This window comes from Mesoplodon densirostris, chromosome 15, assembly GCF_025265405.1.
Source record: "Mesoplodon densirostris isolate mMesDen1 chromosome 15, mMesDen1 primary haplotype, whole genome shotgun sequence".
Classification (NCBI taxonomy): domain Eukaryota; kingdom Metazoa; phylum Chordata; class Mammalia; order Artiodactyla; family Ziphiidae; genus Mesoplodon; species Mesoplodon densirostris.
This window is the reverse complement of record NC_082675.1, coordinates 31,249,233-31,276,157: the sequence shown is the minus strand read 5'-3', so window position 1 is coordinate 31,276,157 and position 26,925 is coordinate 31,249,233. Positions and strand designations below refer to the sequence as shown.

At 45.6% G+C, this 26,925-nt stretch overlaps 1 protein-coding gene across 4 annotated transcripts in view; it reads left to right on the top strand.

The window, feature by feature from the left end:
* Positions 1-26,925, top strand: part of MTCL1 (microtubule crosslinking factor 1) — a 127,111-nt gene that overhangs the window by 83,236 nt on the left and 16,950 nt on the right. For 2 of the 4 annotated variants that reach the window (XM_060118224.1, XM_060118225.1), the window contains 3 exons: positions 8,800-9,030; positions 10,473-10,670; positions 22,116-22,283. In XM_060118224.1, coding sequence (XP_059974207.1) covers positions 8,800-9,030; positions 10,473-10,670; positions 22,116-22,283 — 597 coding nt within the window. Of the gene's footprint in view, positions 1-5,940; positions 6,064-8,799; positions 9,031-10,472; positions 10,671-22,115; positions 22,284-26,925 lie in introns of all 4 variants that reach the window. The other 2 variants (XM_060118223.1, XM_060118226.1) reach the window with 2 other exon arrangements.

Genomic DNA, 26,925 nt, shown 5'->3' with positions numbered 1-26,925 from the left:
CGTAATAGGTCAATTAGCAGAGTTAGTTGTTGCCATGTGACTCAGGGTCACTGAACAGTGTAGCTCAGAAGGGATCTTCAGACGAATCCCCTCATTGTGCAGATGAGAAGAAAGAGTGTGAAGCAGTGTCAGCAAATTCTCCCCACCCCCCAGCTGGCTGGTGGTGGAACTGGGTCCAGAACCATTTCCTCGGGCCTGGTCAGTCCTCTCCCCACCCCGACCCCTCCTGTGAGGAGTGCTGCCTGTACAGCAGGGACTGGTCCCCACTGGGCCTGGACACCTCCAACACGAGCCCTGTCTCCTTGGGGGCGGTATTTCCAAATGCAGATCACCCGGGGGACTAATTGTATGGCCAGCTATCTTGCCGTGGAATGTTTCTTCTTTTAAGCATCTGTCTGGTTTCCTTTAATTTTGTACATTTTAATGAGGAAGTAAAAAAACTCAAAGTGAAAGGCAAGGTCCAGGAGCATCGTTTCCTAGAAGGGGAAATAGAATTACTCAGGAGTTAAACATCCTTTGTTCTCATTTTTTATTCACCAAGGCATTTCACAGAGAAGAGAAAACTCAATTATGGGTGCAAACACATTGTATATTAAAATACTTTCTAAAAGATGAAACATATTCTAGGATCCCTCTGATGGCTCCATAGTTTTCCCTTTTATGAGAAGAGCCGCACGGAGATCGCTTGTAGGGTCTGGACTCAGTGGAGCTGCTGCGTCCCTCGGGTGGATATCACCCTGACAGACTGCTCAGTTTGGTCTTTGAATATTACTCTGGATTAAAGAATTGTACAATGGACAGTTCTAGGGAGCAGAACTCTTAAAACCTTTTAATGAAAATGTAACCGAATTCATTGCCAACAATTGCTTTCCTGTGAGGCTCTAATGGAAACAGTGCACAAAGCTTCCGTCAGGTAGCAGGGAAGCCCAGCCAGAGAAGCTGCTCTGGGTTAAAGACACACATCACATGGTATGGGTGTCATTTCTGCTGTACAGCAAAGTGATTCAGTTATATATATTCTTTTTCATATTCTTCTCTGTTATGGTTTATCACAGGATATTGAATATAGTTCCCTGTGCTATACAGTAGGACCTTGTTTATCCATTCTATACACAGTAGTTTGCATCTGCTAATCCCAAACTCTCAATCCATCCCTCCCCCTTGTTAGCAGTTTTCTTTACTACCTCTTCCATTGCCCTTGAAATGACCATGGTTTGTCTGCATAGCCAACTACTCCTGTACACGTGTGAATTTCCTTCAGCTCCTGGCCCTTAGCTTCTCGGAGGGGGTGGTGGAGGGACTGATAGGACACCCAGGATCAGTGGCTTAAAAGAAGAAACAACTTTCTGAATTTAAGCTGGAGTTCAGAAAATTTCTCAATTCCAATTTCTCAAGTTCCATTTGTGAAGTGCTTTCTATGTTTCTTGCCTTATAGATTTTCAAGTTTGGGGAAAGGGGAAAGAAGTTAAGTGCTTATTTGACAAGATTTGGGTGTTTGGCCAAACACCCAAACTTAACTACTACTAGTACTAGCAGTACCAGTAGCAGCGGTAACAACAAGGCGAAAAAGAAAAAAACTACCTTCTTCCAGGGTACTGTGTTAGCAGGTAACAGATCTGTGCAGTGAGAGGCCTGCCCCTCTGACTGCACACGATAAGCTCAGGGGAGGGGAAGGTGTATCTGCCCAGCCTCACAGAACTGTCACAGCCAGAGAGAGCCGGAGTCACAACCTGCTAGCACCCACTAACCTACTAATGCAACCACATAAAAGTTAGCTGCTCAGAGGAGAACAAAGCAACCAGACTTCAGAAGGACCAATATTGCTGTTGCCCGTTCCTCTTGGTAGGTATCAGCAAGATTCTCATGTGGCACTGGATTCTTCCCTGACTTTGCTCCCTGTGGCTCCCGGCAAATCTGCTGAGAGATTCCCATTTGTTAAGGAGAGCAGGGTACGGAATATGTGGTTTGGAATGTGTGGGGTGCCTTAAAAATAGTTCTGAATGAGGAGTAGCCAAGCACGGGCACTGGTCAGATTACACACATAAATGACACCGAGCCTGTGCCCAGAGGATTGAGTTTCTGGGTCAGAAATCTCAGAGATCTTCTCCTGAGCCCCTCCTCTTGTCCTTTAATCAACGAGCTATCCCTTCGGCCTCAGCTGTGACATACCAGCCTCGATGAAACGACGTGGGGTTTATGCCAAGTATGTGTGCGCAGGTGTTGACCCCATAAACCACTTTGGGAAGAAGGGGTAGCAAAATCGGCCAGAACAAAATGGAAGTCACGGGAGATGAGGTCACAGGGATGCAGGCGGAACGGAGTCCTAGTTAGAAAGTAGTGTTGCTAGTGTCCAGTAAGTGGCTACAATGAAAGCTTTTTTGTTTGTTTGTTTTTGATATATCGAGATAGTGAAGTTGTCTCCTTAAGTGTGGAAAGTAACTTATAAGCCACTATCTCTGAAGATGGCCAGGAAATTAGTGTAAATCGGCGTGGGACACGCCACACAGGGGCAGGTGTGGGCTGCGGGCTTCCCAGCAGTAACACAGGGAGGTGGCTGTGGTGTCGAGATGAACACGAGCCCACAGCCTGGGGGCCACTGAGGAGGGTGCCCATTCACGTAAACAGTCTGCACAGGATGAGGTCAGTGCGTTCGGTGTCTAATCAGAATCTCAGGTGAGTGGGCGGAGGATGGTTTCAGAATCTAACCTTCGGGAACTTGGTGATGAAAGGGGAAGTATGTATTTTCTGGAGGCGATCTCTGTGTTGCGTGAAAATGCTGTGAATGTGGCGGTTGTGTGGCCCTGGATGGAAATTTCTGCCACAGCCTGTTTGTATTTTGGCTTTTGTAACAATGGAGTAAGGGCATCCTGACAAGGAGCAATTAGTTGTCCATAGATTTTAATGATCCATTAGCAAAAATAGACCAGAAAAGAGTAAAATGTGTTGTAGATGAGGATCTAGAAGTTTCTGTCGTTGACCAGCCTCCACAGACGACACGGGAGCCGCTGTAGGTTAATCAAATGTCCCAGATGAACATCCTCATAGGACTTCAAGTGTCCTTTTCTGTGACCCTTCAAAGGTGAGGTTCAAACAGAGGAACACATTTTTAATCAAACGACACTGAAATAGGAGGCCTGTATATTTGTTCAAAATAAAAAGTTTATATAATTATTAAGATGACAACCAAACGAAATAGTGTAATATGTAGAAACTAAATTAATAGGTCTTTGCTCTTCTTAAAAGATCAGCTTGATTTCAATGCTCGTTTTAACATCTAATAATTCAGAGCTTTGGGCTGGTACCAAACGTGTTAAAATACGGAGGCTTTTCATATTTTAAATGTACAGAGTAGCATGTAACTCAGAAGTAAATCTGGGACTTCCCTGGTGATGCAGTGGTTAAGAATCCGCCTGCCAGTGCAGGGGACATGGGTTCGAGCCCTGGTCCGGGAAGATCCCACATGCCGCGGAGCAACTAAGCCCGTGCACCACAACTACTGAGCCTGCGCTCTAGAGCCCGAGCCCGTGAGCCACAACTACTGAGCCCACATGTCGCAACCACTGAAGCCTATGCACCTACAGCCTGTGCTCCGCAACAAGAGAAGCCACCACAATGACAAGCCCACACACCACAACGAAGAGTAGCCCCCGCTCACTGCAACTAGAGAAAGCCCGCCTGCAGCAACGAAGACCCAATGCAGCCAAAAGTAAATAAATAAATAAATTTATTTATTTAAAAAAAAAAGAAAAAGTAAAGCTGGAGGAATTCCCTGGTGGTCCAGTGGTTAGGACTCAGCGCTTTCATTGCTGAAGGCCGAAGTTCAATCCCTGGTTGGAGAACTAAGATCCTGCAAGCCGTGCAGCATGGCCAAAAGGAAAAAAAAAAAAAGTAAAGCTGGCCGTAGAGCAACCAGGTGACCTGGAAGCACTCCTGTGCCAAACTCCTAGAGGGGCCGGAGGGAAGCCCCAGGAAGGCAGGGGTCGGGGGCCGCTTACTTACTGCTGTGTCCCCAGCATAGAGTCGAAAGCTATAGGCACTCAGTGGATAGAAAGTGCTGCATAAAATATCTACTGTCCTTTTAAATATAGAGCTCTATTCCCAAGAAAGGAAAATCTTCAAGGGTTGGAATTGACTTTAGAATTGAAAATGGACAGGGAGAGAAATGAACCAGGACCACCCCTGCAAACTGCCCTTTATGAAAGGCTGAAGAAGCATCTGTCCATGACGGGGGGTGGGGGGGGGCAATAGGACAGCTTGCTCAGCAGCGTGGAGCCTCCCCAGGTACCCATCAGGACAGCGGCCTCACCAGGACCAGGCTCTAAGCTGATGTCACCTGGAGCTGCAGAACCCCCGAGGAAAGGAGAATTTCTGTTCAGCTGCTGGCTTCTGCAAATTCAAGACCACCTGCGGGCACATCCTCAGCCCAGGCCACACTCGAGATCCTAGCTAATGCCCCACCGCAGATGCGCTCATGGCGCTAGCGCAGCAGCAGCTGGAGCCACTCTGAGACCTCCACATCCTAGAATTAGCAGATAGAGGCTGTAAAAGAAGCGCTCTCAGACTGACCAAGGGCCAGCAAACAGGACAAAAAAGTAAGTTGTAACTGTAAAAGGTCCCACATATTAAAGAAAAAAGAATAGAACTCTTAGAAATGAGAAATTAGTCACTGGGGTAAATTCGATGTGTAGAGAAATACCCCTCTTCAGAGAGAACCCCAGACTCTGCCTAGTAGATATAAAAGGCTGCAGTAATAATATCTAGTAACCAGCAAAGTACAGAGGCATTCACGTTCTCAGTAGTTCTTGAGTTTCTTGAAAAGAGGATGACCTTACATCTCTAGCTTTCAAACATTGTATCTCCGAGTGTTGAGTTCCCAGTGTCTCTGACATTCGGTCTCCATCCTCCTTTCTGTAAGTTCTCTTGCAGTCAACCCTGTGCTAGGGCAAGTCCTCTGCTCTTGTATTGTCTGCATTTCCTACTCTTGGGATGTGATCTTCACTCATGAGGATCCAGGCAATACCAGCTTATATCAGAGGAGAACAGCGGTACCCTCGGTGAGAAGTAACAGATTAGTTCAATGTAATCAGAATGAACTAGCGAAGTGACAACTGTTTTTCTTGCAACCGACCACTCTAATCCCCAGCTTTATAAATCACTTATCTTCACGCAGCGGAAACCAGTGAGTAGCACGGCATGCCTCAATTTTAATGATGACTGAGATTTTCAATAGGACAGCGTTTCCATCTCTAAAAAACATTTCAAAAGGAGAAGCTCGGCCTCTATCATTGCCATTTGCATTTAAAAGATGGATTTTACCAGTAACAATTATGTTAAAGATTCCTTTAAGTATTTTAACCTAAAATGTAGCAAGGAGATCTTACGTAGCTCCTCCTCCAAGGCACCGTGTGTGTCTGTTCTGCGAAGGAGCCCCAGGCCAGTTACCCAGAGCATCCTGGGTGGGAATGTGAGGAGGAAAGACAGGCCTCCCATGGGGCAGGGAAAACTCTAACAGGAAAGTGTACGAACTCATGATGCAACTGAGAGGCACATGTGAACTTGGGCAGTGAATCTAAGAGGCCATGTGTGAGGGGGTCATGCTTGACCATCAGGACTGCCAGCTCTGGCGCCCCCAGCATTTAAAAAGCCGTCTCGAAGCTGCTATGGGGGCTGCCTCCTCTTGGCCTGGTTTGTCTTACTGTGGTGGCCGAAGCTCAAGTGATGGGTACCGCTTACCCACCCGTCTGCTGGGTGAGAGATGCAGGGCAGGCGGGGCCCAGGTGAGGCACTGGGGGAGCTGCCGAGAGTCACTCCTCTGCCGCCACGCCCACGCGTGCCATGTCACTCCATGTGCGTCCCTGCCTTGTGCACGTTTGTCCTGTGTCTTCAGCTCAGACCGAGTTCTTGCTGCCACTAAACCCCTTCCTTTGTCCCACCAATCAGCTCAGGGGCTCCCCCGTTTTACCTGAACAGAGTGTATCGATAAAGGAGCTGCAGGGTCAGCTTGCGCAGGTGGCCAGACTGCATCAAGAGGAGGCAGAGAGATTTACAGACACCATCCAGAAGGTAAATACGGACCACGGTTCAGCACCACCTTCTCTGTCTGCAGGGCCCCTCGAGAGAGGAGAGAGAGAGACGAGAGAGATGAGAGAGAGAGAACAAGAGGTGTTTTATAAGGACTCTGTCTCCCACACAGGCTGGGCAGCCTGGGCTCGGGGCTGGAGGGCGTGTGGAAGGGACATCCCTTCAAGCTGCCCCCTGGGGGTCTCATAAAGATCACTATCTCCCTCCCTGCTCGAAAACATGCATTTCCATGCTGACATTGTGGTCTCGGGAAGGTCTTCCTAATATCTAATCTAAACTTTCCTGCAGCCAGAACCAACAAAGTAAAGTAAGGGCCCTAAACGCCGGACATTAAAGTGTGTCCATAACTTTCACAGTCCTGCAGATTGATATGTTTTGTCAGTATTAGGTTAATTTTCTGAGAAACATCAACAATTCACCCATTGTTTTCAGAAAGCTGCTGTTAACTGAGCTGTGGCCTTATCAGCTCTTCCAGCTGCTTTAGAGTGACCTGTTCCTGGCCCCTGATCCCTCACCCGCTCAGTCCTTCCCTAGAGTTCCTAGGACACGGACTTCACTGCCCACAGGCCTCCGAGGACCATCCAGTTCCTGCCACCCTGGATCTACTTGAATTGTAAACAGATATCCAGGCTCGGAATTGCCATGGCTGCTGCTTTTTGTATTTGTTCTTGAAAGATATCTGTATCTTTAAAACCAAAAACCAGTTGATCTTGAAATGGCACCATGGTATTTTAAATGCATGTCCTATGCAAAATAAGGTACCTGTGTATCCAAGAACTTATTTTGGCAAGGAATGTGCGTTACACCGAAGCCCCGTGTTGCCGTGGTCGTGCTTATCTAAATGGGTCAAAAAACTGATTAAGGGAGCCTCTTCTACACCTTGCCACGCAGAGCAGAGCCGGGTACGCTCCTTTACCACTAGACATGCACCCCTTTTTAAAAGTTACATTTATAGGTCAAGTTTCATGTATTATTAGGTAATATGAAATAATTTTCCTTTTGTAAAGGGTAAACTATGTAAGTTAACTTTTTTTTGCATTGCACCAGAAATCATGTTTGAGTGAATTTATCCCTGGAGACGCCGTTAGCAGAAGGGCAGGGTCCCAGGTGTTTCTAGTACTTGGATTCAGGATAAAGGCGTGGGTGTGAAGAGTATCCCAGTCCTCAGTTGGAGGTGTAGAGATAGCATCTAGGCTTGTTCAGAGGGGAATGGAAGGGGTCCCCTCACCTCCCTGAGGGTAGAGGACCAGAACTCTGAGACTTGGGAAGTGTGTGGGGTCCTGGAGGAGAGGTCAGAGCCAGCGAGTCAGGAAGGGTCGTTTCCAGGAGGTTAGGGATGAAGAAACCAAGAGAACAGCCCCTTCCCAGGGCTGCGCCTCCAGCGGCCAATCCTGGGGCCCCTCTGGGGCACCCGCCATGCACTGGGCGCTGCACAGCATGAGGTAGCGGCACTCAGCAGCTGGAACTTTACCAGGGTCAGTCGATAGCCTAAGATAACACAAAAATAAATTGCAGACACTGGATTTCCAGCAGCTGGGCTGCCGCTTCGTCACTCCGTCCTGTCCTGCATCCACAGGGGAGCGAGCCGGTGGTGGGACTCAGGGCTGCTGAGAGCGTGAATGAAATCGCCAGTGCTTTATGTTATCCCAGCTTCAAGTGCAAACTCGGTCTGGTATCACAACAGTGGCCATGCAAGTGACGGCATAGCCCAGGGCCTCACAGAGTGGCCTCGCTGGTCACCGGCCTTTAGCACGTCGATCAGACCGGTGTCGACCTCAGGCAGCCACAGTCATGCTCCCATGGTCCCATGGCTTCTGAGCACCCATCAAGTTCTTTAGGGAAACAAAACCAAACCCACCCATTGGCTTTTGGCACAAGAGGGGGTATTAAGTTAGGATAACGATAAGACTGGCGTTCTAACCCTCTCTTTGGTCTGTGGAACAGAAAGCTTTCATCCCAGGTATCCCTTTAGCTACTATGGATGTTATTCTTGTGCCCTTATCTGTAAGTTAAGATTTTATTCACACCCTTTTGCTTAGTCATTATTGACACGTAACAGTTGTTTACCGCTTGGAAGAGTGTCTATACCCATGTGGAAAAGGCAGCAACTAACATAGTGATGGAAAACGTTTCTTTCCCAGCAATGCTTTTGTTTCCCTGAGTGTCTTCCATACCTGGTGGGAAGGTGAGGTCTCAAGCGTGGAAGTAGCATGTTGGTCTTTTCTGTGCGCTCACCCTGTGTGCAGTCTAGTACTAGCTTGTCCTCTTTCTGTCAGGGGCTGTGGGGACCACAGGGCCCAGGAGGTCAAGGGGAAGGATTCCCACTTGCTCAGCCTTGACAAGTGCAATCTGCCTTGGGCACCAGCCCCTGTGTGGAAGGCAAACGGAGTCTGCATATAAGTCACCTGTGAGCCCTCTATCCAAGAGACAGTTCTCCTGACGGAGTTTAGAAACATCTAAAAACACCACGAGAGACTCCGTAATGAAAACTGATCCTGACACGTCCCCTTGAAAGAGCACTTGCTTCTGAATCAGAAAACGCTGAAGGTTTTGTAAATAGCGAACCTCTCAAGGAGTTTACTAAACGTGGGGGAGCTTCTGCGTTTCACGTCCCACGTGCAAAATGACACAGATTGGATGGCAGTTTGCAGAGACCCTTGGTTTGGGTGCCAGGTTGGGACAGGTACCCGTCACACCGTCTCTTTTCTTCCGTTCAAGATGGAGGAGGAGCACCTGTGTGCCCTGCGGCGGCGGGAGCTGGAGGTACACAGCCTGGCCCTGCAGAACTCGCTGCACGAGCAGACCTGGAGTGACGAGAGGCACGTGATGCAGCGGGAGCTATGCTCCCTGAAGCAGAACATCTTCCTTTTCTACGTCAAACTCAGGTGGCTGCTGAAACACTGGCGGCAAGGGAAGCAGGCGGAGGAGGACACAGAGGATTTCACGGAGGTACCTCTGCCTGGGGAGTTCCTTTTCTTTGCGTCTGTTTTGCTCTTGCTCCCACCCCCAGCCAGGCCTTGCTGTCCCCCTCCCCGAAACGTACAGTCATGTTCTGCTGTTTCAGAGTATTTTGTCAAGTCCAATCCAGGCAGTGGAAATGCAGTGGGTTGTCCAGTGCTGCCCTTTGACCTCATTTTAAGAGCACGCTGGTCTGTAACATCATCCTGCAGACAAGTGTTGCTGCCGTGTCTTTTGTTGCTGATAGATGAATTCGTTAGTTACCACCGAGAGATTTGTGGAATGTCCTTATCGGTTCCTTCCACAGTGATGGTTTGTAAAACCTAGTTCTAACTTGTTCTCTCTTCCTTCCATTTCAATTATTGGTTCTAAATGCCAGAGCCCGTTCTGCCAGTGCAGTTTCATACCGTCTCTCTGAGCTCCAGGGGGTACTTTCTTGCCACCTCTGAAATCTGTATACACTTCCTTCTTATGCCCCAATTCCCAGATTCACAACAGAACCAGAACTGAGTTATTTGCTTTCTGATTTTTATTAATTAAGGCAGAGTGACCTCCAGCTCTGCAGGCTCCTTCCTGGCCTTGCTCTCTGGTGAACAAAGGGCTGGAGCCACTGGTGTCCATGTGTTCTGGACATCCATGCCGCTGGCTACCTTGTCGGCTGCTCTCGGGGCTCTGTGTGTGTGTTGGTTCCTTTTAGCCCCTAAACACCTTTCCTCTGCTTCCTACTCTCACAAACAGTGTATGTAATTTTAGGACACCCTATGAATGGGAACATACAGTGGTGCTCTTGCCTCAGGGTAAAGGATGTCTTCAAAAATGAATTCAACCTGCTTCCAAATAGCCATGACCTAGAAAACCACCATTAAGCAAAACCTAGTAATAGTTGTAAAGTTTTCTGTTGATCAGTACTTTGGAGTTCCTCCTCCTCTAATTTATAAAACTGTTAACTGTGAGCAGTAATAATTTATAAATAGTAATATTTCTAATCTCTTCTAATAAACCTGGGCACCCACTCTATGAAATTTACTTTTTTTTTTTTTTTTTTTTTTTGCTATACGCGGGCCTCTCACTGTTGCGGCCTCCCCCATTGCGGAGCACAGGCTCCGGACGCACAGGCCCAGCGGCCATGGCTCACGGGCCCAGCCTCTCCGCGGCATGTGGGATCCTCCCAGACCGGGGCACGAACCCGTATCCCCTGCATCGGCAGGCGGACTCTCAACCACCGCGCCACCAGGGAGGCCCCACTCTATGAAATTTAAATGGAGAAAGTAGCCAATGAGTGCCATGGCCAGAATGAGCCTATTAGGGGAAAGGGCTGAGAAGCAAAGACATGATAGCCCCTAAAGTGGGTAATTATCCTCAAACACTAAAAATCAGGCTTCAGGGCAAAAGGATTCGGGTGGAGCTGTGATCATCCCCTCCTGCCGTTTCAGAGCGAGCTTCCAGAGACCTTCCACAGGCTTGGGGAGCCTGGCGTTCAGGAGGATGCAAAGGTGGATGGTCCAGACCAAGATGACGACGGTCCAGGCTGTGGCTTTTCCCTGGGGGAGCATCCTCCACAGTTTGGTGTGCAGATCGGTGACCACGGATCACGGCTGCAGCCCACAGACGGGGGACAGCTCCACAGGCAGGTGGGTGCCCACTCCGGGGAGAGGAGACCCCTAGTCTGTCTGTCATCAGTTCACGTGCTGTTGTTCCCAGGGCAGAAAGGTCTTGTTTATTTGGCTTATTCACATAAATAAGGACATGATAAGGTCACATGGATTGTGTCCCCTCAAGGCCAGCGAATGTACCTCAGCAGGAAGAAAAAACAGTAATGGATGGAGTAGCCTGTGCCTTATAAAGGTTGACCATTCTTCCAAGGAGGAAGTGCCATGACCATGGCCAAAAAAGGAACTTAGGGCTTTGCTGTCGTTTGCTGAGTGGGCATCGGCATCATCACTAAACTGGCAACATAAAGCACAGGAGGAAAGACACAACAAGTTTGTTTTTTTTAATCCTAAAACAAGTATAAAGTGTTTCAGGATCTTTTTAAGCCACGTGAAACATAATGTCGCAAATAAAAATATTTGACGACACTTGGGAAAAAATTAAAGCGTGTGTAGAGAGGTGGGATTTCAGTGTAGAACCTTAATAATCAGTGCTGCCAAACGCCCCATTCATTTGTATAAGTAGACAGACCCTGCTGAATAAGCCAAAAGATACTATGGCCCCCCGAGTTTTTGCGCTTTTCTACAAAATGGCAGCCGTAGAGGGTTTGGAGTGCTGAGGTCCTGCGAGACTAAGGCTTTCTTGCTCCTGGGCGTCGTGGCCTGAGTCCCTCCTGACCCTGTGTTGCTTCTTTGAGGGTCCGGCAAGCACAGCCTGGCTCTGGGGTGAGGCGCAGGGCGGGGTGGCCCCGACGCAGCTGCAGCTGCTCAACCACAGGTGTTCGGGTGCTCCCTGCGCACACCGGGCTCCACAGCTGTGGCCCCGCCCTCCACCCAGAGCCTCAGGGCATCAAGGGGGTGAGGAATGGCAGCAGAACCTGGGCTCAGATCCAGAGGAGGAAAGTGGCGCTGTCTGAGCTCAGGCCTGGGGGAGTGTGCCTTTCCCCTACTGCTTTCTCTCCGTGTACAAGTCAGATTTTCACAACTGAAGACCTGATTTCTACACATACTCATCCACCCTTCATTTTTCCCAGAATAATATGACTCAAGAAAGAGGTTATACTTTCAAAGGAACTTTTAATTACCATTACTAGGAAGTTTGTCACTAGGCCAGTGTCCATGGGGAGATTTTTAGCTCATGGAATGTGTTTTCCGGCAAAGATCCAGTTAGAAAATAAAATGCTACTTTGCAAAAACATCCTCTAAAATCTACCAGTTTTATTATTTTTAAAAGCGATGTTGTCAATCAGTCCTATGAAGTATCTGTGATTAATTCACATAGTATTCCTCAATTGCCATTTAGCCACAAACCCACTGCCTCTGAGGGCGCCTATTGGGTGTTTCCCACGCATGCATCCAAATGCTTTGGAAGGCGGGGGGAGGAAAACAATGTAACACATCTGGTTTCCCAAACAACAGTCATGGAAAATTTTCCCCGTGAGATGGAAAATTATGGAAAGTCACTCAGCTGGAACCTCCCGTTCGGTGTATGTTAACATCCTCTCTCTGCCGCCGCCTCCTTCCAACATTCACGTCTCAGCTCTTCTGCTTGGAATGGACCAGTGAGTCTCCACTTTGCATGGTGCGGGGCAGAGGCCGTGGATGGGCTAACAGGGCGGCTTCCAGATGGCAGATTCAGATCTGCCGTTACTGGACGCATCTGCCCATGGCAGTCAAGTGCACAAGGCCTTCCGTCCGTCCGAGGACACAAGATTAATGAGCTCCACCGCAACGACAGCTGGCTCCCTGGGAGTGCACATTCCCCGGGAGGAGGTTTGTCTGCCCTGTTGCGGAGTGGGTACCAGCCAGGCAGCCTGGATGCAAGAGCCGAGCATGTGTCTCAAGGGAGGTGCCCCGCAGAGCCGCACCTTCTCAGAAACTCCCAAGAGAGCCTCCCAAGGTGATAAGCAGAGTGGGAAACGTGGCCTGACTTCTTTCCCAAGGATAACGTAGCAAGTAACAGAATTTCCCAGGCCTCGCTTTGTGTCATACTGAACATTCTTGCAGTTGAACACAGTGGATGGCAACATTTATCATGTCAAATGAGGGGAAAAAAAAATTTACATGTACCGAGTTGACCCTGGAAATAGTTGATAAAAAACCACCAGGTTGGAAAATGTTTGGCTCTGTGAACATTCCCTGCTGACTGATGGTGCGGCAGGGACCCGACTGTCCTGGGAGCAGTGAGCACTTCGAGCTCGCCCAGCCTTCAAGGAAGGGCCCAGGCTGGGGATGAGCTCCAAGACGCCTGCCACTGCATTAAGCTTCTGAGGCCAGAACTGCTGTGGCTATGTATGCATTTTATACTTATTAGTAAGTCCTGAAATCAGGTTTTTAAACACAGGATGGTTAATAGGGCCAAAAGTATGACCTTGGGGTTCCAACAGCCTATCTTCCCAGAATTGGATTAATTAAAAGAGAAGTTACTTTTTCATTTAAGGCTGTGACCTAATACTCTTTTTCTTTTTTTAATTTTTTTTTTTACATCTTTACTGGAGTATACTTGCTTTATAATGGTGTGTTAGTCTCTTCTTTATAACAAAGTGAATCAGTTATACATATGTGCCCATATCTCTTCCCTCTTGCGTCTCCCTCCCTCCCACCCTCCCTATCCCACCCCTCTAAGTGGTCACAAACCACCAAGCTGATCTCCTTGTGCTATGCGGCTGCTTCCCACTAGCTATCTATTTTACGTTTGGTAGTGTATATATGTCCATGCCACTCTCTCACTTCATCCCAGCTTACCCTCCCCCCTCCCTGTGTCCTCAAGTACGTTCTCTAGTATGTCTGCGTCTTTATTCCCATCTTGCCCCCAGGTTCCTCATGACCATTCTTTTTTAGATTCCATATATATGTGTAAGCATACGGTACTTGTTTTTCTCTTTCTGACTTACTTCACTCTGTATGACAGACTCTGGGTCCATCCACCTCACTACAAATAACTCAATTTCGTTTCTTTTTATGGCTGAGTAATATTCCATTGTATATATGTGCCACATCTTCTTTATCCATTCATCTGTCGATGGACACTTAGGTTGCTTCCATGTCCTGGCTATTGGAAACAGAGCTGCAATGAACATTGTGGTACATGACTCTTTTTGAATTAAGGTTTTCTCAGGGTATGTGCCCAGTAGTGAGATTGCTGGGTCGTATGGTAGTTGTTTTTAGTTTTTTAAGGACCCTCCTATATCAATTTACATTCCTACCAACAGTGCAAGAGGGTTCCCTTTTCTCCACACCCTCTCCACTGTTTATTGTTTGTAGATTTTTGATGATGGCCATTCTGACCGGTGTGAGGTGATACTGCATGGTAGTTTTGATTTGCATTTCTCTAATGATTAGTGATGTTGAGCATCCTTTCACGTGTTTGTTGGCAGTCTGTATATCTTTGGAGAAATGTCTGTTTAGGTCTTCTGCCCATTTTTGGATTGGGTTGTTTGCTTCTTTGACATTGAGCTGCATGAGCTGCTTATAAATTTTGGAGATGAATCCTTTGTCAGTTGCTTCATTTGCAAATATTTTCTCCCATTCTGAGGGTTTTCTTTTCATCTTGCTTATGGTTTCCTTTGCTGTGCAAAAGCTTTGAAGTTTCATTAGGTCCCATTTGTATATTTTTGTTTTTATTTCCATTTCTCTAGGAGGTGGGTCAGAAAGGATCTTGCTGTGATTTATGTCCTAGAGTGTTCTGCCTATGTTTTCCTCTAGAGTTTTATCATGTCTGGCCTTACATTTAGGTCTTTAATCCATTTTGAGTGGATTTTATTTTTTTATTTTTGTGTATGGTGTTAGGGAGTGTTCTAATGTCATTCTTTTATATGGAGCTGTCCAGTTTTCCCAGCCCCACTTATTGAAGAGGCTGTCTTTTTTCTCCATTGTGTATTCTTGCCTCCTTTATCAAAAATAAGGTGACCATATGTGTATGGGTTTACCTCTGGGCTTTCTATCCTGTTCCATTGATCTATCTTTCTGTTTTTGTGCCAGTACCATACTGTCTTGATTACTGTAGCTTTGTAGTACAGTCTGAAGTTGGGAGGGTGATTCCTCCAGCTCTGTTTTTTTTTTTTTTCCTCAAGATTGCTTTGGCTATTTGGGGTCTTTGTGTTTCCATACAAATTGTGAAATTTTTTGTTCTAGTTCTGTGAAAAATGCCATTGGTAGTTTGATAGGGATTACACTGAATCTGTAGATTGGTTTGGGTAGTAGAGTCATTTTCACAGTATTGTTCCTTCCAATCCAAGAACATGGTATATCTCTCCATCTGTTTGTATCATCTTTAATTTCTTTCATCAGTGTCTTATCATTTTCTGCATACAGGTCTTTTGTCTCCTTAGGTAGGTTTATTCCTAGGTATTTTATTCCTTTTGTTGCAGTGGTAAATGGGAGTGTTTCCTTAATTTCTCTTTCAGATTTTTCATCATTAGTGTATAGTAATGCAAGAGATTTCTATGCATTAATTTTGTATCATTCATTAGTTTTCTGGTAGATTCTTTAGGATTCTCTATGTATAGTATCATGTCATCTGCAAACAGTGACAGCTTTACTTCTTTTCTGATTTGGATTCCTTTTATTTCTTTTTCTTCTCTGATTGCTGTGGCTAAAACTTCCAAAACTGTGTTGAATAATAGTGGTGAGAGTGGACAACCTTGTCTTGTTCCTGATCTTAGAGGAAATAGTTTCAGTTTTTCACCATTGAGAATGATGTTGGCTGTGGGTTTGTCATATATGGCCTTTATTATGTTGAGGTAAGTTCCCTCTATGCCTACTTTCTGGAGAGTTTTTATCAAAAATGTGTGTTGAATTTTGTCAAAAGCTTTTTCTGCATCTATTGAGATGATCATATGGTTTTTCTCCTTCAGTTTGTTAATATGGTTTATCCCATTGATTGATTTGCGTATACTGAAGAATCCCTGCATTCCTGGGATAAACCCCACTTGATCATGGTGCATGATCCTTTTAATGTGCTGTTGGATTCTGTTTGCTAGTATTTTGTTGAGGATTTTTGCATCTGTGTTTATCAGTGATGTTGGCCTGTAGTTTTCTTTCTTTGTGACATCCTTGTCTGGTTTTGGTATCAGGGTGATGGTGGCCTCGTAGAATGAGTTTGGGAGTGTTCCTCCCCCTGCTATATTTTGGAAGAGTTTGAGAAGGATCGGTGTCAGCTCTTCTCTAAATGTTTGATAGAATTCGCCTGTGAAGCCATCTGGTCCTGGGCTTTCGTTTGTTGGAAGAGTTTTAATCACAGTCTCAATTTCAGGGCTTGTGATTGGTCTGTTTATATTTTCTATTTCTTCCTGGTTCAGTCTCAGAAGGTTGTGCTTTTCCAAGAATTTGTCCATTTCTTCCAGGGTGTCCATTTTATTGGCATAAAGTTGCTTGTAGTAATCTCTCATGATCGTTTGTATTTCTGCAGTGTAAGTTGTTACTTCTTTTTCATTTCTAATTCTATTGATTTGAGTCTTCTCCCTTTTTTTCCTTGATGAGTCTGGCTAATGGTTTATCAATTTTGTTTATCTTCTCAACGAGCTTTTGGTTTTATTGACCTTTGCTATTGTTTCCTTCATTTCTTTTTCATTTATTTCTGATCTGATAAAGCATCTAAGTGTAAATGTGAAGAACCTAAACTTCAGAGCATGATCTAATGCAATTATGTTTTATGTTCATCTTCAAGTCTTCCTTCAACTGCCCCTGGTCACTGAGGAGCCTCACCAGGGATCCAGCCTGAGGACCAGGTGGAATCTGATCCCCTGGACCTTGGCCAGTGACCCAGGACCCATCTTCAGTATAGGGCCTTTGGGGGCTGCCCTAGGTCAAAGCCAGCCTTTCCCCTGTAGACAGAATGCCTTTGGTTCCAGGACCTCCTGTACTTGGACTCACCTGGTGCCCAGCAGCCCACTTGCTGGCAGCCCACCCTTTCTGCTCTGCCTAAGATGCAAAAACTTCTGGAAAGAGCACTTCTGCACATCAGAACTGTGATCTGCCCTGATTTAATTTTTGAAATAAGAAAGTGCTCCACTTGAGCCTAGGTAGCTTTTATCTTTCACTTGTGTATGCTGCACCAGATTTATTCTTCAGACTCTTCAACTTTATAACCTTGCCTAGGAGACACACAACTCTGTATGAAAGGAACCAGACCAGAGCTTAAGGTTAGGAAACACTTTATTCTTGCTGTGTATTGTTTGTTTCTATTACTGTGAAAATAGTATGTGCAGGACGTGGAGGGTCACAGTACCAAAAGGTACCCGAGGAAATACTCTCTTGGCCCCAGTCCCACTTCCCAGAGCTAACTGTGGCCCGCAGTTTGTGACATATCTTTCAGAGAGTGGCAGGAGAATCTAAATATGCTAAGAAGCTTGCTAATAAGCTCACTGTTCCCATCTGGCCACTTGACTTTCATCAGACCTACCCTTGTTTCTTTGAAGTCTTTGGTGACAGCTCTGGGTTTGTACGTTATTCAACCTACATCTATTTGTTCTCTCACACACCCACCTTTATTCCCCAGAGGCTCTTGGTGAAAATGATGGTGACCTGCAGGCACGGAGCCTGCAAGGCTCAAACCACCTGGTGTATCCTCAGCCAGTGAACACAGGAGTTCTGTCCATAGATGAGTCCGTCATCTTTGCAAACTTCCATCATAGATTATATTTTCAAGGCCAGTCTTCAATGACTCATTCTCTTTTATCTGTGGGGGAATAAGGGTTTTAGAAAAGAATCTTGATCTGAATGTAACAATGAAGGTAGGAATGACAAATGGTTTATCTGTTAAAATGTTGCTGGATGTGTTAAAATGTTGCTGGATGTGTAAATGTATCCTTTCTGGCTAATCTCAGTAGAGGGCTTGTCTTGGGGCTCCTGCTGGTGGAAGAGTTACTTTTATTTTGAACCTGCAGGAGGCCCCTCTCTTTATATGTATCAAGTAGGAACTATGCATGCCTGTGTTGGGGGTCAGGGGCAGCCACCACAGCATTCCAGAACTCTCTGCCCAAGTGAGCAGGAGTGGAGGCCAGCACCTCTATTTTGTGACTGGCTTTTTGCGGGTCAGCCCATAGCAGCAGGTCAGTACCTCTGTTCCAACTTTAGATTAAACCCATCTCCAAGTTAATGGCTCTGATGCAAGCAAAGTAGTTGATGGTAGTTTAGCTCTTTCACAGAATTATGATGCACATGTCTTAGAAATCTTAGGCAAAAGTGATTCTGTAAAGTAGCTAGTATTGCCTCACCAATTGGTATGCTACCTTTCTATAAATTTCTTTTTCACTTTCTATTAATATTTTTTATGTCCTATAATTGGGTAGCAGTCCTATTGGCTGAAGCCCAACCTTGAACCTGTTATAAGCTTAAAAGGTTATAGCACAGTCAAGCTCCTGATGCCAATTTTGGGATTATTTTAAGCCTTCCCCAAGAGAGATGAGCTTGGAAGGGCTGAAATGCCCTTAGAACGAGGAAAAGGAAATAGTGGAACCATTTTATCCTGTTTCTTTGCAAGAAAACCAACCAGCTGATCTTAAGGAGATCAAAAAGTTGGTCTTTTTAATTGACCACACTTACCAGATATATAAGTTAAAAGGTTGCAGAGCCTTGCCCCTGGCACAGAAGGTTCAGAAAGCTCTGTATGTATCCAAGACTTTCACCTGAAGACCTCGAAATGGACCAGAGTCTTGATTCCATTCTCGACTTGATTTGGGTCTTTTTACCAAAAACATAGCCCAGCAAAGGGCCACCACTGAGAGAAAAAGTGAGAGGAATAACTTCTAGGCATTCTTTCAGGATGGCTCACTATTATTATTTCTCCTGATGTGGGGGGATGGAATTTGCTTCACGGAGATTAGGCATCTTAAAAAAAAAAAAAGAAGCCCGGGTAGGGTATGATGCCAGAATTCACATATGTTGGTGGGCTTGTCTGGCCTCAGGTGGCACAGGCCTGGATTGCACTTGAGCTCCACACTTCCTCACGGCCAGACAGGTCCCCAGTCACTGTCGTTCCTCCCCTGTAACACAGGCACGTGACAGTGTGCACTCAGGATAGATGTGAGATGCAAGCAACGTTCTGTAGGTGAATGATTAACACACCCTGGCCCATTAGAAACCATTAGCATTAGTTACTATCATTGGGTTTTTGTGTGTGTAACGGTCATTTGGAAGGACCATGCCCATCTATGGCTCATTCCCTTGGACATCAGCTCTTGCCATTGTTCTCCAGTGGCAGAGCTAGGCTGGCTGCTTGCCAGGCCACACTGCTGCTCCCGGGTGACTATGGGAACAGGTACCAAATAGCATCAATTCTCTGGGCTCCTGTTCCCTTTGGCCACCCTCACCCCGAAGCAATTTTGAGCTCATTCCATGATGATTAAATATAATATTGGTATAACAGGACATTATGTTGATTACTCTGACCCAAATGTGCATGAAAACATTAAGGCTTAATTTTATTTAATCTGATATCTGTTAATGCCAAAAAGTACTTACTTCCAGAGAAAGCAAATTTTCAATCTGCAAAAGGACTGTCATGTGAACCCTGCTTTCAGGGAGCACAAAGTTCTGGTCCTAATGTTGTCACGGCTGTTTGTTATATGCCTAAGAAGCCCACAGCTGACCACATACACGACTTGGGCTTCACAGGGAGTTATTGATAACATATAAGAATTTATTATGTGGTTTTCTGCTTTTTCTAAAGTGAAAATGAGATGACTACTCCAAAGAGTGGATCAAAATTATTAGTTATTTTATGCTTAAAACTGTTTGACTTGAAAAGTAGTGATTTTTTTAAAAATTTAAAATCCAAAGATGAAAAAATCAAATCAATCTATCATAAACCATATCTAATTTTTCAGCAAACAAATCCTGTACTTAGGGAGATGTGTATTTGTGAAAAGATTGTTGCAACACGTCTTGTCACTCACTTGCACTTATATCATTTTTAAATACTTGTGGTGTAGAGTTGAAAGGAACTTCTGCATTTATCATCAATACAATTTCACACATTTTATGAGCATCTCGTTGAGAATAGAGGTAATTTACTTATATTCAGATGGTTGGAAAGAACATGTAGGATTTTTAGAATGTTCTCTATCTGCTGAGTTTTGCAAATGTTAACTGAATTGTCCTCTAGTGCCTTTCATCTCAGAGCTGAAAGTGAAAATTGCTGTTCAAGGTGAGAAAAATCAAGGAGCAATAAATGCTAACAAACAGACCACTCCACTCAACCAAAAGTCTACTGTATCTAATATTAAAACTCTTCAGATAAACTATGGAGAAAACTAGGGTGTTTTCAGTGATAAAGCTCATGTTAAGGAATTTCTCTTTTCTAATTCAACTTTATTTAAATCCAAACATATATGTGAAGTATCTCAAATTCTTCCCAAATGCAGTTAGCCATTTTTATATATGTACATGTATGTTTCGTGCACTGACTAGATGGTTTTAGCAGCACAACTGGCTCTCGAGCTGATGGAGGACAGAAGGCTGATGGGCGCAGATCCAGGCTGGAGGTCCACTCCTCGCTGCCCCGCACCGGAGGTTTACCATGTAGGGGATTCTCTGTCTTCCCATATTACAGACAACCTGCCTCCAGCAGGACTGAGAGAGCTTTTATTTCTCCTGCCTCATAAATATACCAAACAGGATTGCCCTGAGACCGGTCTGGGAACTCGAGATAGGCTTTTAGTGTTTTCTGTCTGATTGGAAGAGATGGGCTCGTGTGGCTTTTATCATCCAGGTACCAAAATTGATTCAGTGTGTATTAATTTGTTTGGCCAAACCTTTCTGGGAAAATGCCCATGCTGAAGCATACTAAGAGAGCAATCACAGTTTTGAAATGTGTGTCCAAAGGGCTGGACAGATTTTAGAAAATATAAAATCTTTTAAGTTAGGTATAAGCAGATTAGTAATAAAAATCCATTCCTCATTTATCAGACCTGTTTGCATGCTTCCCATGAGCTAAGCAGGTCTCCTCCCACAACTTACAGATCTGGGGGACGGGAGGAACAGGATAAACAAGTAGGTGCAGTGGTTCTTCCTGCCATTAGTGAGCAGAAAGGAGAGGGGTAGTGATTCTATCTCGGGGACCATGAGGAAGCCTTCACGAACAAGTTAACAAGTTAACCGTTTACCTTTGGCTTTTTTTTAACATCTTTATTGGAGTATAATTGCTTTACAGTGGTGTGTTAGTTTCTGCTTTATAACAAAGTGAATCAGCTATACATATGCATATGTCCCCATATCTCCTCCCTCTTGCGTCTCCCTCCCACCCCCCTATCCTACCCCCCTAGGTGGTCACAAAGTACCGAGCTGATCTCCCTGTGCTATGTGGCTGCTTCCCACTAGCTATCTGTTTTACGTTTGGTAGTGTATATATGTCCATGCCACTCTCTCACTTTGTCACAGCTTACCCTTCCCCCTCCCCATATCCTCAAGTCCATTCTCTAGTAGGTCTGTGTCTTTATTCCTGTCTTGCCCCTAGGTTCTTCATGACCATTTTTTTTTCTTAGATTCCATATATATGTGTTAGCATATAGTATTTGTTTTTCTGACTTACTTCACTCTCTATATGACAGACTCTGGGTCCATCCACCTCACTACAAATAACTCAATTTCGTTTCTTTTTATGGCTGAGTAATATTCCATTGTATATATGTGCCACATCTTCTTTATCCATCTGTCAGTGGACACTTAGGTTGCTTCCATGTCCTGGCTATTGTAAACAGAGCTGCAATGAACATTGTGGTACATGACTCTTTTTGAATCATGGTTTTCTCAGGGTATATGCCCAGTAGTGGGATTGCTGGGTCGTATGGTAGTTCTATTTTTAGTTTTTTAAGGAACCTCTGTACTGTTCTCCGTAGTGGCTGTATCAATTTACATTCCCACTAACAGTGCAAGAGGGTTCCCTTTTCTTCACACCCTCTACCTTTGGCTTTAATTGTTAAACCTCAAAAGTCACCCCCACCCCATGACTATGCTTGTCATATATTGTAATATATGACCTCTTAGTAACCACAAGTCTGAGTATGACCACCTATGTTGATGAGAGACACGAGCCCTTTATTAATTCCCTTCTGGTTCAACAGCTGGCACTCAAATGACAGCATACATACGTGAGTGTAGGTATCTCGTTATTTCTGCTCCTCAACCAGAGCCGGGACATCTGAAGTTAAGCAGAGTGTCCTGGCAGCCCTGGCTTGGCTCCCCCTGCCCTCCCACAGCTTCCTCCTATCTCTGCTCCGGGTTCCTGTGGCGCTAGCATCCTAATGCAATGAGCCCTTGGCAGCGTCAGCCCCAGAGCCTGCAGGCGACCAGGGAACCCGGCTCTGCCACTAACTGTGCAGATTCCCCCCACCCACTTTGGAGACAGCCCGGCACCAGTGCCCTTTTGCTTGCCAGGCTCCTGTCCTTACCCTTGTGAGATGGCAGAGCCGCCCGGTGTCCCTGCAGGTGGCCGAGAACCAGCCGCTGTTCTGTGCGCTCAAGGCGCTGCTGGAGGAGCTGCGCGTGGAGCTGCGGGAGGACGAACGTGCACGGCGGCGGCTGCAGCAACAATATGCCGGCGATAAGGCCTCCTGGGACGTGGAGTGGGCCGCGCTCACATGCCGCCTGGAGCAGGTACGGCCGCCAGGGCTCTGCTCTGACCGCGGGGAGGGTCCGGATCCCAGGGCCCTGCCAGGGAAAGAGGGTGCGAGGAGAAAGCCAGGAGCAGCTGCCTCTGCCACCCCAGAAAGTCCCCGCCTTCCCACAGTGCTGTCTTTTCCCTACTATTACCTCTCCCAGATCTGGAACACTGCCCCAGCCCAGCAGCATTTCAAAAGTAGTGTTTATTTTCCCATTCTGTGTAGAACAAGGTTGTCTCTTTTATTATTATTATTCAATTTATTTAAAAGCAAAAAGTTCACCCATTCCCTGCCCCCTTCCCCTGGCAACCCCCAATCTGTTCCATGCATCTCTGAGCTTGGCTTCATTTATAATATTTATAGAGTCCACATATACCAGAAATCATACAGTATTTATCTTTCTCTGTCTGACTTATTTCACTTAGCATAATGCCTTTGGGGTCCATCCATGTTGCTGCAAATGGCATTATTTCATTCTTTTTCATGGTTGAGTAGTATCCCATTATACAAATGTACCATATCTTCTTTATCCATTTATCTGTCGATGAACACTTAGGTTATGCGTTATTTCTCGGCTATTGTAAATAGTGCTGCTATGAACATGGGGGATATCTTTTTGCATTAGTGTTTTCATTTTCTTCAGATAACAAGATACATGAAAAGATGTTCTACGTTATTAATCATCAGGGAAATGCAAATCAAAACCACAATGAGCTGTCACCTCACACCTGTTGGAATGGTTCTTATCAGGAAAACTAGAAATATCAAGTGTTGGTGAGGAGGTGGGGAGAAGGGAGCAAGGCTGTCTTTAGTGCCACTGAAGCACGGCCAGGGTGAAAAACGTGACCAGAGTGCACTGACAGAATTCAGACAGGGGCAAAGAAAAAGCAGACTGTGGTTTAGTTACCTCTGAAAAAAAGGAAATGAATGCTTTCCATTAGATTTCTCCCAATACCAGAAAGAGCTTGTAGACCTCCCACTACAGCCCTAGAAGTCTGATCAATTTTGGTGTCCTTATTTACATGGAAGGAGCCCGAGGCCCAGAGGAAGCATGTCGTCTCATACCACAGAGCCTTTAGTGTGACTGGAGCTGAGAGCAGGTTACTGCCTCCACCGCCCACAAGGAAGCAGAGCCTCTCGGAGATTTGAGACCCCGGCCCTGGTCGTTAAGATCGGGCTGGGCCAGGAACACTGTTTTCTAAGTGCTTTCTCCCTGGAAATCTTTGAAAGCGGTGTCACTTCCCATGTAGGGTCTGCTCGCTCAGATTGCTTCTCCAGGTTTCTTCCAGCCCCTTGATCACGATAAGGGAGGAAAGGCCTGCACGTCTTTGATAATCTATTTTCTAGGCCCTATTTTGAGGCAAACCATAAAGTAATCAGAACTTTATATGAATTGGCTCAGTCATGAAAGAAAAAACTTGCCTGGAAAGAAGACATCTTCCAAATGGCCTTGATAAAAGATTAAAGGGCCTGTCCTGTCAAAAGACAGCTCCCGTGGTACCCACACGTTCACGGGCACTGCTGCCTGGTCCAAGGGAGCAGTAGTGTCTGGCTCACATCCCTGGGTGGAGCACAGGCATAGCCTCCTCTGCAGGGGAAGCAACAAAGCATAGCTGGACCAAAGCACCGGGCCAGGCTGGGCAAGGGATGCAGCTGCTAACCCAGTTACGAATCCTGCCTACTGCTGGGTAGGAGGTTCTTACTAGATTTTCTCTTTATCTTAGTTCACAGTCTGAAGAGCTGGCAGTGGAGAAGAAATGAGTAAGGACGTTCTGATGAGCTGCCTTTAAACTTACTTAAAACTATGTTTATAGTGGAAAAACCTAAATATTTTCAGAGATGTAAGCGTAGCTAAAAAGAGGAGGCATCATCTTTGATGTGAGCCAGTTTCTCAAACACTTAGAGCCCGGGGAACGATGGATGTGGGCTGATGCTACTTCACTCATCTTTATCCTTTTCTACTTAAATGCAAAACAGTTGAATTCTACCAAAAGTGAAGTATTTTCTCTCAGTGGAGGCCATCTTGTGTCAGTTCCCAAATCTGTGATTCCTTCTATTGACTCCTAGGTCAGACCTTGCTCTAACTGCCAGGGATCCCCCAACAAATAAGACAGATCTTGAAAGGGTTCTCAGTGCAGTGGGACACCAGACAAGGGCCATAGTTATTACTAGTGTGGTAAGTGCCCCACCAGGCCTGTACACAGGCTCTCAGGGATGGCGGGGCATGCAGGGCACACACCTCGGCTTGAGGGTTCAGGGAAGGGTTGTTTGTGAAAGCCCCGCTTAGAATGAATCTCAGAGGATGAACAGGAGTGGGCACATGGAAAAGGAGAGAAACAGTGTTTTGGACAAAAAAGGGACATCGTGAAGAAAGGAGCATGGCACACCGGAGGAGCTGCACCTTGTCACATACGAGTGGAAAGCAGAATAGCCAAAGAACTGAAATATTAATCCTGATTTTATCATGGGAGTAAAGCATTTTGACTTGCATTTTTAAGAAGTTATTCTGGTATCGAGGTAGAGAATAGCTTAGAAACCATTAGAATTGAATGGATTAACATGGGTCCATGGGTAGACCTCAGGGATCTGCTGAACTAGAATAGGCAAAAGGATACATCTTTTTTTTTTTTTTTTTTTTTTTGCGGTATGCGGGCCTCTCACTGTTGTGGCCTCCCCCGTCGCGGAGCACAGGCTCCGGACGCGCAGGCTCCGGACGCGCAGGCTCAGCGGCCATGGCTCACGGGCCCAGCCGCTCCGCGGCATATGGGATCCTCCCAGACCGGGGCACGAACCCGTATCCCCTGCATCGGCAGGCGGACTCTCAACCACTTGCGCCACCAGGGAGGCCCAAAAGGATACATCTTTATGTTCATGAACCTTTCACTAAACTTTATCACATTCACCAACAACAGTGCACCCCCCTTCCCTCCTCCTGTCCTCTGTGCTGTTGTCAGACAGTGTACTTCTACACATTCTGTAAAGACAAAACTGTTTTTACTTCACTCAGTAGTATTCCAAAGCAGTTAAAAACAGGAGAAAATGAGTTATATTTGCATTTATTTAGGTCATTTCCAGTGTTCATTTTTTGTGCAAAGTGTTTGTTGATATCATATCCCTTGTGCCTGAAAATTTCCTCTATTGTTTCTTGAAATGTAAGCCTGCTTTAAAGTTTTCATTTGTTGAAAAAGCATTTTTCTTCTATTATTTTTGAAAGATGCTGTTGCTGAGTATAGAATTCTGTTGAGGTTGACATTTTCCCCCTCCAGCCCTTTCAAGATGTCACTCCATTTTCCCCTGACTTACATACTTGCTGAGGACAGGTCTGCTGTCATTCTCATCTGTGCGCCTCCATGTGTGGTTTATTTTTTTTCTCTGTCTGCCTCCAAGGTTTCCTCTTTGGTTTTCAGCAGTTTGCATGTGATGTCTAGATGGGAGTTCTTTTGCTTGCTTGTTAGAGTTTTTGGTCTTTAATCTCCTGGGTGTTATTATAGACTGCTAGGTTACATCACTCTCCCATCACCAGGTTCCACATGGGGGCTAAGGATGTAGGGACAGACACGTGCCTGCCTGCAAGGAGCTGTACAGCAGGACACGCAAGAGATGTGGTGACTCACAGTTGGGAAGGGAGAGTAAGAAGCAGACTCTGGGAAGCTGGGTGGATTCACTGCTTCACCTTCTGTGTGACTCTGTCAGATTTTTTTTTTTTAACGTCTTTATTGGAGTATAATTGCTTTACAATGTTGTTTGTTTCTGCTGTACAACAAAGTGAATCAGCTATATGTATACATATATCCCCATATCCCCTCCCTCTTGTGTCTCCCTCCCACCCCTCTAGAAGGTCAGAAGGCACTGAGCTGATCTCCCTGTGCTATGCAGCTGCTTCCCACTAGCTATCTATTTTACATTTGGTAGTGTATATATGTCCGTGCCACTCTCTCACTTCATCCCAGCTTACCCTTCCCCCTCCCTGTGTCCTCAAGTCCATTCTCTATGTCTGCATCTTTATTCCTGTCCTGCCCCTAGGTTCATCAGAACCACTTTTTTTTTTAAGATTCCATATATATATATGTGTGTGTGTTAGTATACAGTATTTGTTTTTCTCTTTCTTACTTCACTCTGTATATATGACAGACTCTAGGTCCATCCACCTCACAACAAATAGTTCAATTTCGTTTCTTTTTATGGCTAATATTCCCATTGTATATATGGGCCACATCTTCTTTATCCATTCATCTGTTGATGGACACTTAGGTTGCTTCCGTGTCCTGGCTATTGTAAATAGAGCTGCAGTGAACATTGTGGTACACGCCTCTTCTTGAATTATGGTTTTTTCAGGGTATATGCCCAGTTGTGGGATTGCTGGGTCATACGCTAGTTCTAATTTTAATTTTTTAAGGAACCTCCATACTGTTCTCTATAGTGGCTGTATCAATTTACATTCCCACCAACAGTACAAGAGGGTTCCCTTTTCTCCACACCCATTCCAGCATTTACTGTTTGTAGATTTTTTGATGATGGCCATTCTGACTGGTGTGAGGTGATACCTCATGTAGTTTTGATTTGCATTTCTCTAATTATTAGTGATGTTGAGCATCCTTTCACATGTTTGTTGGCACTCTGTATATCTTCTTTGGAGA